Source organism: Nicrophorus vespilloides, unplaced genomic scaffold (genome assembly GCF_001412225.1).
Source record: "Nicrophorus vespilloides isolate i.1.1-1 unplaced genomic scaffold, Nicve_v1.0, whole genome shotgun sequence".
Classification (NCBI taxonomy): domain Eukaryota; kingdom Metazoa; phylum Arthropoda; class Insecta; order Coleoptera; family Silphidae; genus Nicrophorus; species Nicrophorus vespilloides.
In genome coordinates this window covers 9,264-20,189 of record NW_017097294.1, presented here as the reverse complement: position 1 = coordinate 20,189, position 10,926 = coordinate 9,264, and the positions used below count along the sequence as shown (strand labels likewise).

The 10,926-nt window shown below is 34.7% G+C and overlaps 2 protein-coding genes across 2 annotated transcripts; both read left to right on the top strand.

Moving 5' to 3' along the window:
* Positions 1-402: 402 nt before the first annotated feature.
* LOC108559656 lies at positions 403-3,739 on the top strand. The gene is made up of 3 exons (XM_017917005.1): positions 403-529; positions 2,962-3,170; positions 3,458-3,739. Exons 2-3 carry the CDS (start codon positions 2,964-2,966, stop codon positions 3,653-3,655), a joined length of 405 nt encoding a protein of 134 aa, XP_017772494.1. The 5' UTR covers positions 403-529; positions 2,962-2,963; the 3' UTR covers positions 3,656-3,739.
* A 549-nt stretch (positions 3,740-4,288) lies between these two features.
* LOC108559661 lies at positions 4,289-6,611 on the top strand. The gene is made up of 2 exons (XM_017917011.1): positions 4,289-4,610; positions 6,395-6,611. The coding sequence occupies exons 1-2, from the start codon at positions 4,401-4,403 to the stop codon at positions 6,584-6,586; spliced, it is 402 nt and encodes a 133-aa protein (XP_017772500.1). The 5' UTR covers positions 4,289-4,400; the 3' UTR covers positions 6,587-6,611.
* Positions 6,612-10,926: the final 4,315 nt, after the last annotated feature.

Here is a 10,926-nt window from a genome sequence, read left to right as displayed (position 1 = left end):
ATTTTCAAATTGATTGGAAACATTCTTCAAGTTCTTTGTCTTTGTAGAGGCAAAAACAGAATCTCTTTTGATGTTTCTTTCTTATTGTAATTAAATTGATTTATTGCTGAGGTCATCTTTGCTTTTGCGAATCGATTGGATAGATTCTTCGGGCTGTTGCAAGAATACAAAAAAAAGAGTGATTTGAAGATGTTAATCCGTTGATTGAATGAGTTAGCCTCCGGTTATTAATAATAATAATGCTGTTATTGTGGAGTCAATAAACTGAGTTTAACGAAACGACAGCAGCGACTAACAACAACAACAACAAAAGTGGATAAATTGCGAACGGAAAGAGAGAAACAAGCAAGCAATAAGAAACAAAAGCAGAGTTTGCAAGGCGACGATCACGACAACCTTGACCACTCGTTATATCATCGCGTTTGTATATAAAGACCGGCCGGATTACCATGAAGTGACCAGTGTAATTCGAAGCCTTGCAGACTTCTCCAGACATCTCCAATAAAAAAACCTACATCAATATCATCGAGTGAGTATAGAACCTCATCGATTTTTCGCAAATTTTCGAAATATCCGGACACTTTTTCCGGTTTTGCAGATACTGCAATCAACCCAATTGGTGTTGTTACAAATTTTCGGTATTATTTATGGTGAGAGCGTATATGTAAATTCGTAATTTTAAACCATGCGGAGCGAAATGTGGCAGGGTGATTATTCTTCATATATATCGGATGGGTGTGTGATTCATGCACTGTTCGCCGAAACAAATGCAATTTTTCATTGGAAACGAGAGAGGAAAAGGGGCATAAATAAACTTGCGCGATTTATACGTGCAACGAGACCACTCTTCACGTGTTATTTTGCAAAAGGCCATTCATCATCACCGAAACGCGAACAACAAAAATAATGATACAAAAATGAACAACATTGAAACGAGCAATGGGGAATGATAATAAAAAAAAAAATCAAGTGCCCTCGGTTCGACCTAAAAAATAATTGGAGTCCTTCTTCGGGTTTGCGGTTCAAAGGTTGTCATGGTAACTGCCCCGGATTTATTACGCACCGTATGCGATCATTAAGGACGGATTAAGCCACCATTGGCGTTTAATTACCGAAATAGAAGAATGGGGTGAAATCACCCCTTTTTTAACCTTTGCTTTGTTGTTTTACCTTTTTAACCATATTATTTTGAATTCTATTTACTTAATTTTAATTTTTATGTTATGGAGTAACCATAGTAACAGTAACACTATAACAACATTAAATAATGCTTACCAACTGTCATTTATTACATAAGAGGTCCCTAGCAACAAAAGCAGTATCCATAACAACAGTAAATCATCTGTTACATGAACCAAAACACATATTTAACATTTGGATTTGTAAAGTTTTACGAATACTACAATACGTCAATCCATTCATTCCAACTGCATAAAATTTAAATAAAAACGCGTTTTTCTTTTAAACTGAATCGTAAAAGTTGTGAGAAGTTTCCTTCAACAACCGGTATTTAATGATACTCAATTGACTTGTGGTGATGTAATTATTATTTCATTCTTATTTTTTCTTAAAATATTTTTTTTTATAAATAAGTGTTGGGAATTCCAGTATTTTAAAGTGAGTAGTAAAGATTATAAAAACATTAATTAATAAGTAGATTTCTTTTATAATTTAATTAAAATGTTACAAAAATCAATCGATGTTGTTAAAGTTTGCTGTGTGAGAATATTAACAAATGTTATAATCTCTCTGGTTATAAATAAATATTTTATATGAATGATTGATGAATGTTTGAGGATTTTTAAAATTGCATAAAACACGCAGAAGAACGCCCCAATAAATATTTGTACAACAATTAAACGTGCATTATTTACGAGGTGAACGAGTGAAATATTTAAAGTTTTGTTTTGAAAGTGAATGAAAATGTTTGCAACTCTAATTTTCGTACGTCGTACGTGAAATATTTGCATTGGAGATTGAAGGTGGATGAAACAGAGTGAGAAAATAACAAATATATGATTGAAGCGCAAAATCTTGCGAATATTGTGAGCGTCGCACGTGAGATATTTGCATTCGGGAATTCCAATTCGAATTTCTAAGAAAAGCCGAAGAATCAAAACCGATATTCTCTGTTTGTTTATTATAGAAAATAAGTGGAAGATGTATTGGAATAAACATGAATGGGAAATAATTAACAAATGTGATAAGTTTAATTAATTGTTGAATCAATTAAATATTAGTTGATTGATGCTAATGAATTAATTAAACTGTATTGGCTAAATTTTATTAAATAGTTCAAAGTTCCCAGATTGCTGAAACATTTTATTTTCTGAAATCATAAAAGTGTTGCATTTCAGTATTTATTAATATTTTCAATTTATACTCGGTTCTGTTTACGACGTCTAGACTGAAGAAATATAGTTAATTCTCCGAAGCTTTTAAGCTTTCCACGAGGGAAATAACAAATGAACGAAAGATCTTCCGCAATCTGTACGCAATTTGTTTATTTCTAAACAATTGCGTTTTTTATATTATAAATTTATTAATCACCACGACGATTTTATATATTCGTTGCCATGGAAATAAATTGAAAATTATTATGATTCCGATGGTGGTTTTTAATAAGTTTGGCAGTCACGAAGGGATGGAAATAAACGATGGTTGTTGAAGGACTTTTGCAGGCGAGAGAATTAATTCCTCGGTCGCAGCAGCAGGAAAGGACGAAGTTTCGGAATTAATAAGGAGTTAGTTGGAGCGGAACGGAAAGCGCGGAGAACTTAAATTTAAGTAGCACTTAAACGGTTCGGTCCGGACACCGGGAATTCCCTTCAGCAATTTTCAACTGCAACTTTTTCCATTTTGCTCGTTTTGTTTCTATTCTATTTTCTTCTCTCCTGCACTTTGCGTTGAGATGAATCTACTGAGACGGGATTAAAGCTGAAGGATTTTTTTTTCTTGCAGAAATGCTGAAGTATTTGCTTTTGGTTGCTTTGTGCGCGGTCGTAGCCAACTGCGAGTTGAAAACACCTTGCGCCGGCCTCTTTGAGTACACTAAACAGGATGAAACTGGAAGATGGGAAGGTGTTTTGAACATCAAGAGCGAGTACACTTTGCACGGAGTTTGGATCAGGATCTTCTTGGATGGAGCCGTTTCCGATGTTAAACTTTTGGTGAGTTTTGTAAAAACCTACGAAATTATATAACTGCAAATACGTGCAGGATTTCATAAACGTGTGTAACAATGAAAATATTATTTGTATCTCTCTGTTTGTTGTGAATGGAAATGTAATGAATATACAATAGAATTAACCAAAGGGAAATAGTGAAAATTTCCAAATGAAATAACTTTAATCATCAAACAATACAAACGTGAAAATGTTTGTTTTTATTCGATTGACGCAATTTCAGCGAACAATTGCTCAATTAAAGTAAATAAATATTTTGTATGCTTTTGTAGGAAACCCAAGGTGAAGTGAAGAAAACTGATGGTGATTCCAAGGTGAAGGACTTCCTGATCAAAAACCGCGACTTGCTGCTGAAGAAGGATGAACCGGCTACCATCAAATTCTCCGTTGCTTACGAAGGCAAGAATCCACCTGCTTTCGCTGGTTTCAGGCTGAACGCCAGGACTTTGTGTCCAGTCGGAGAGGAATAAAAGGATAACAATGATGCTTAATTTTTATATTGTATTGAAGGAAAATACTCATGATGAACAAATAAAAAAAAATGATGATTTTAACTTAATTAATTTGATTTTTTTATTAACGTGAAGAAGAAAAATAATCCAATTAACTTTTGTTTAGTGAATGAAATAAAAGAAAGATTAGATGCGAAAAATAATTGGATCTAAAAAGAAACGGACTGTAGTTGAAAGGTCGTCATGGAAACTGTCGGCATTTATTATGTACGGTGTATGAATCATTAAGTGCGGATTATATCACAGCTTACTTAATTCATTTTTCGTAGTTTAATCTTCGTCGCTTCTTTTTATTTTTTCACATGAAAGAATGAATAATTGTAATGGACAAAAGTAATAATTTCAATTGACTCTCATGCTCATTTTTTTGCAAAATAAACTACACAGTCTTACACAATAATTATCCGATATTGGATATTTCTTTGTTCAACCATTCTTAAATGTGTATAATAATGAAAAACATTTTTAACGAGCATCTAAAAAAAATGTATGAAATTATGCTTAAATAACAGTTATTAAATGCGTTTAATTCCTGGATTTTATTCAACAACTTGTATATATATACTGTAGAATTACTCACATATGTTTAGTTTGCATGTACAAATACGTGTGAAACGAACTTAAACATTCTTCCAAGATTATTATTTTGTTGTTATTCTTTGTATGTAAGTAGGATCAAAGGTGAAGGAATTTCTGTGCCGAGATGCTGAGGAGGTATTTGCTTTTGTTGGCTTTGTGTGTTGCGTCATCGAAATGCGAGTTGAAGTCACCCTGCGCTGAACTCTTCGAGTACACCAAACAGGACGAAGTTGGAAGATGGGAGGGCGTCGTTAACGTGAAGAGCGACTGCAAATTGCACGGACTCTGGATGAGGATCTTCCTGGAAGGAGACGTATCCGAGCTTAATCTTCTTGTAAGTTCAACATTTACAAGCATTTTGTATAATAGAAATTTAACTTTACAGTTTCATGGTTCAAAGAACAAAACGATTTAAATATCATTACTATATTTGCATAATATTCTAGTTTTAATCCTATACGAAACTAAGATAATTTACTTTAACACTTTTAGTATAATTAAATTTAATTCTTTCACTTTATTTTCTGCGTTAAAAAGAAACTTATTCATTATGACAATAAAATTGTACAAAGACTCGTAAATACTTTCAAATTGAAGCAATTCAAAAATTTTCGAAGAGATCAAAAGAACCGTTACATAAAATGTTTATATATGAATACTTTCAAAAGCTATCCATATTGTTGGGGGCTTTTTACGAGTTTTGATAGCCTCAAATATTCTTTTTACTTCTCTATACAATAAAAATCGTATAAAGACCGAAACGATGCTTCTTCACTTTTTCCCTTCCAACCGCATTTCCTTTCATTTCTCCGCATTCTTTATTATTTCCATTATACGATGCGCAATAAAGGAAATCTAGCTGACTGCAAAGATTTTCGATGACGACGCTCAATCTCAAATGATTGATATTTACATCAATATTACAAACGATAAATGAAAATTGAAAAGAAAAAAAAGTTTATTTTCTCCTTGATTTGATTGATTTTCTTTTTTATTATTACAAACATGAATTTCAATTGAAAATTTTACATTTGATTGCAATACGTTTTGAGTTTTTTAACATATGAAATCAAAAAAAAAAAAGAAATGCATGTGTAATATTTATATAAATATGTTGTTGTTTTTCTCTCTCTTTTCTCATCGGAACGGCAATGGGTTTCGGTTTAATTGGAACCAGAACTATTGATTTTCGGGCGGGTTTTCCGTGGACGGGTTTGCGTTCACGTTCCATTTGAGGAAAAGGCAAATAATAGAGTTTTCATGCGCTGCAGGAAATATTTCCGCAATCAACAACACTAAACAAAAAAACAACAATCTGTTGCCGTAGGCGGAAAACCCTTTTCAAAAACCCATCTCAAAATCAAGGCCGTTTGATCCGGAAATTCTAGATTTTTCCCCATCCTAATAAATTCTTCTCCCGAAAAGGCAACGCATTCACATGCACGCAATACGGAAATTTACGTTTCCATCCTCGAGATCCCTTGTCTCTCTCTCACTTTTTAATCTTCTCTAATTAAAATGAGTCGAAAGACGAGGAAGCCGGGAAACGCGAACACGGTGAAACGTATTATTTCACTTTGCTTCAAAATTAATTATTCTCTCTGCGCGCTGCAACGAATATCTTTCTTCAATGTAACTTTTATCTTTCATTACGTTTCTTTCCTCAGATCCACATGAAAAATAATGAAAATATTAATATACTTTTTAAAATTTAATGAAATCCGCGTCCACTAAAACTTGATAGTTAAATTATTAACACATTGCGTAACAAATTAATTGTTTTTTTATGAATTGATGGGTTTTTTTTAAGTACAATTGTCACATTTTCAATTGCGTATAGAGTTTTGGTGGCTGTCGCATTTGCATTCACCGAGCCCGAAAACCGAGTATCGATCGTTCCCCGGGAGTCACGAGAGCTGCTGCTGCTGCTGCTCCTGTTGGGGACGCAGCTGGAGACGGAAGCCTCCGATTGTTTGATTCCCGGCACTATTTAGACCAGGATTATATTCGATAAAGCCCCAATTCCCAAAATCCTGTTGAAACTCTAAGACAATTCCTACTTGAATGTATACACAATCAAAAGTGTAATTAATTTATGTTTTCTCTATTTTTTTTTAGAATATCGAAGGTGAAGTGAAGAGTTTGAAACCAAAAACTAATGGTTTCATTATAATCAATCCCGATTTGATAACAATGAAAAATGTATTGGTTCCTATCAAATTCGCTGTTGTTTACGAAGGAAACAATCCTCCGAATCTTAGTGGAATTAGACTGAATACAAGAACTTATTGTCCAGTTGGAGCTGATTAATAATCATAACTAATGTTTGTTTCATTTGTTTTTATTAGGGAAAGGATAAAACGTTTCAAATAAAGAATAAAAAAAATAATACTAATCATTTATTAAAGATTAAAATTTACTTTATTCTAACTAAAACATTAAATTTATAAGATAAATGGAAAAAATTGAATTGGCACATTGTTCTGTCAAATTGACATTGACATTGATTAGAATTTCCATTAGAGGTGAGATAAGTGTATTAAGCTGTATGCATATATAATTTGTTGATGTTCCATCGCATTAGCGGATTAATTATACAGTGTTATTCGTTGGTTACAAAACACAAACAATCGAATGTATTTGTACGAAATGAATGTTTATTTTGGAAACGCAACGAATGTCCGAACACCGCAAAGTGTATCGATGGGCAACGGTTTGTTTTTGTTTCTGTTTTGATGGCTCTGGTAATTAATTAATTAATTGGATTCCACGTTTAATCCATTTAATTTCCTGGTTTGCTCTTGTTTTTGTTTTGTGTGTGTGCGTGCGAATATCGGCATATTTAATTAAAAGCCTTTTGTGCTCAGATCATTTTTGCTTGACCTGTTGATTTCATTTCAAATCAATTCAACTGTCAAATTAAATATGGTCATAGTTCGTTGGAAAACAAAAGAATTAATACAAATGTCAAATTATATGTCATAATTGTTTGAATCGTAGACGTGTCAATGTGACGTAAGGATATTACAAAAAAAAAATGTAGTGTATTGAGAATGTTTGGATTGTGTAAGGAATTCAATGCATTTTCCGTTATGCACGTCGATTCTCTCCGTTCGTTGGTGAATTGATGGAGGAAATGGGCAACAACCGCATTTCAATTACGCCCGGAAATGCAATCACGTCACATAATCGAAGCGGGCTGGGTAATTGACATCGACACATCAATTTAGTTTTGTATGTATCCTTCGAGGAACAGCGACTTTAATGATCGAAATATAAAAAAAAAAATAGGAAAGTTTTAGTGTTGTCGAAACGTCCGGTCATGGTGAACGTCACCAGAAAGTACGATGTCACCTACATCCGAACGGTGTACTGGATAGGAAACGCTCTTGGAATATGTCCGATCTACGATTTCGAACTGAAAGAGTTGAAACATAAACATGGATATAAGATTTACTTAATATTGGTATGCGTTGCTTATACCATTGGGATTTACTTCAGCATGGCTGAGGTTTACAGGAACGTCTTGACGAGGATGCCTTTCCTTCAAGCCTTCAACGCATGCATCATGACTCTAACCTTGAATTTGCATCCGTTGATTAACGTAGTTCAAGTCTTTAGATACAGTAAACTGTGGGAGGATTACTTCAGAGGAGTCCAGAATATTGATAGATATTTCAGACGGATTTCGCGACCTCAAAAACGTAGCTTTTATTTGCCGGAGTTAATCTCGGGGCATCTGATAATCTCCTACGTTGTCTTCGGGATGCTTGCGTTCAGATTGCTGAACGGACGGCTTCCTGATTACGAAACGATGGACTTCTTCTGCAGATACTCGCTGTACGTCAGATGCATTTTGATTTACAACTTCGTGATCTGCTTGGGTCACAGATTCGCGACGTTGAACGAACACAACTTTCATTTGAACGACGTTTACAACATTTACGTTAAACTGGGAGATTTAATAGAAACGTTCAATCAACTTTTTGGTTTAGATTTGTTAATGCTCTTCATGGACATGTTATTCAACATCGTGCTGTTCATCAACGTTCTTCTCTATCCGTTCAGAGCGAAAACTCCATGGGAAATACCCATGCAAAGTGTACGAATTATCCATGGATTCTTCATTTTAGTAAGTAAAATATCATTACTATTTACAAATTAAAACATAATTTAACTGCTTAGCAATACAAATAAATAACTAACTACGTAACTAAAAATTGATTTTACAATAAAGTTAAATTTATCAATTATAATCCGATTATCGATTCGAATGTTACACGAATTTCTTTCATAAAGTGTCAAAGTTTTATTGGAGGAAATGGATTTCTACTACATTCTAATTACAACAGAAATGCAATTTGGGGGGCTGATACACAATGAAAAGGTAATTTTGGAAAATCATTATTTTTTTGTATCCATTTTTAGAAGAAACTTTGGTGAGAAAGTTTTTAGTGCGTAAGAAAGACTCAAGCATGGTGCACGTGAACAGAAAGTATGATGTAACTTATATAAAGTTCTTCTACAAAATAGGAAACGTATTTGGAATCTGTCCTATTTATGATTTCGAGTTGAAAAAGTTGAAACGAAAAGAAGCAAATCGGATCTATCTAGTTTTAGTATTTACTGCTTTCTCGATCGGATTGTGTTTTAGCATGTACGAAGTGTATACGCACGCTTTGATCCGGATGCCTCTTCTTCAAGCCATCAACACCGGAATCGTACCTTTAAGCAGTAACTTACATCCTTTGATCAACATTGCGCAAGTATTAAATTCGATGCAGCTTTGGGAGGATATTCTGAAGGGCATTCAGAATGTGGATAGATACTATAAGAACGTATCTAAATCGAAAAAGTGGAGTTGTTATTGGACTGAGTTTACTTTCATACACGTGGTAATGTTTTACGTTTTGATTGGAATGATCGTGTTTCGGCTCTTGAATGGACGACTTCCCGATTACGAGATCATGAGCATCATTTGCAGATACTCGACGTGTGTCAGGTACATTTTAATGTACAACTTCGTGGTGTGTCTGGGTCATAGATACGCGATGGTGAGCGAAAACGTTGTAATGTTGAACGACGTCTTCAATATTTACGTGAAGTTAGGTAATTTAGTGAAGACGTTCAATCGACTGTTTGGATTGGATATGCTTATCCTCTACATAGACATGCTCTCCAATATAGTGCTCTTCTTCAACGTGCTTCTTTTCCCGTTCAGACCGAAGTATTCTTGGGAGATTCCCATACAATCCATACGCATCCTTCACGGCTTAGTCTCACTTGTAAGTTACTAACAATTATTGAAGCATTAATCTTAATTTATGAAATTTGATTAACTGTGTATTAAATTCTGTATGGAGACTGACTGAAGCCTGGAATTTTGGGAGCGGAATTTCCCTAATCCGAATTGCGTTTGATAATTACTCCGTTTTGCATATTATCTGCTTCCATTGATGATTAATTGATGGTGATTCTGGCGCCGAAATTTCAATTTGCGCTCGAAATGGAATCACGCGAACGAACGGGCTAAATGGATGTGTTGTCTATTAGGAGTGAATTGATATCGACGCAATTGAGGAATTCAGTCAGGGAAAGTTTCAGTGCGACGAAAATTCTCGGTGATGGTGGACAGAAAGCACGATATCACGTACGTGAAGTTTGTCTACGGGATGGGAAACATCTTTGGTGTTTGTCCCATCTACAGCTTTAGCACTAAACAGTTAATTTGGGGAAGATCTTATAACTTTTACTTGGTTTTTGTATGCGTGGCTTATTTGATTGGAACGTATTTCAGCATGGCCGAAGTTTACAGGCACGCTTTATTCAGGATGTCCTTTTTGCAAGCCTTCAATGCGGCCACGATGACTTTAAGCCTAAATCTTCATCCCGTGATAAACGCTCTGCAAGTTTTGAAGTACAAGACACTTTGGGAGGAATTCCTCAGAGGGATGCAAAACGTGGATAAATACTTTCGAAAGATCGCTAAACCGAAAACGCTCACTTTCTACTGGATTGAACTAATTGTAGGTCACTTGGAAATTGCGTACGTAATCTTCGGGATGATAGCTTTTCGTCTCTTGAACGGAAGACTTCCCGATTACGAAACCATGGATACAGTGTGCAGATACGTTCTGTACATCAGATGCATCTTGATCTACAACTTCGCCGTCTGCTTGGCTCACAAATTCGAGACTTTGAGCGAGAATGTGGTAAGCCTGAACGACGTGTACAATATTTACGTGAAGCTGGGAGATTTGGTTGGAACATTTAATCGGCTCTTCGGCTTCGACTTGCTGCTGCTCTTCATAGACATGCTGTCCAATATCGTCCTCTTCATCAACGTGCTGCTCTATCCCTTCAGGGTGAAAACCCCTTGGGAAATTCCCATGCAGTCCGTACGAATCGTTCACGGATTTTTCACTTTAGTAAGTCAACACACACGCACATCCTTTATTCGATTTCTTCAAAATAAATTGAAAATAATGATTTTTCACTCTGAAACTTTTTATAATCATTTCACAAAAGCAAACATCTCAAATTTATATTCAGAAGAAAATTGCTACTATATCGAAAATAAAATATATTATTTGTATTCATTCCCATTTTCTTTTTACAAGACGCGACAATTTTGACAGCTTATCACAAGA

Coding starts and splice junctions, on each gene's coding strand:
- LOC108559656 (XM_017917005.1), top strand. CDS start 2,964: ATGCTGAAGTATTTGCTTTTGGTTGCTTTGTGCGCGGTCGTAGCCAAC. Junction 3,171..3,457: donor TTTCCGATGTTAAACTTTTG/GTGAGTTTTGTA, acceptor ATGCTTTTGTAG/GAAACCCAAGGTGAAGTGAA.
- LOC108559661 (XM_017917011.1), top strand. CDS start 4,401: ATGCTGAGGAGGTATTTGCTTTTGTTGGCTTTGTGTGTTGCGTCATCG. Junction 4,611..6,394: donor TATCCGAGCTTAATCTTCTT/GTAAGTTCAACA, acceptor ATTTTTTTTTAG/AATATCGAAGGTGAAGTGAA.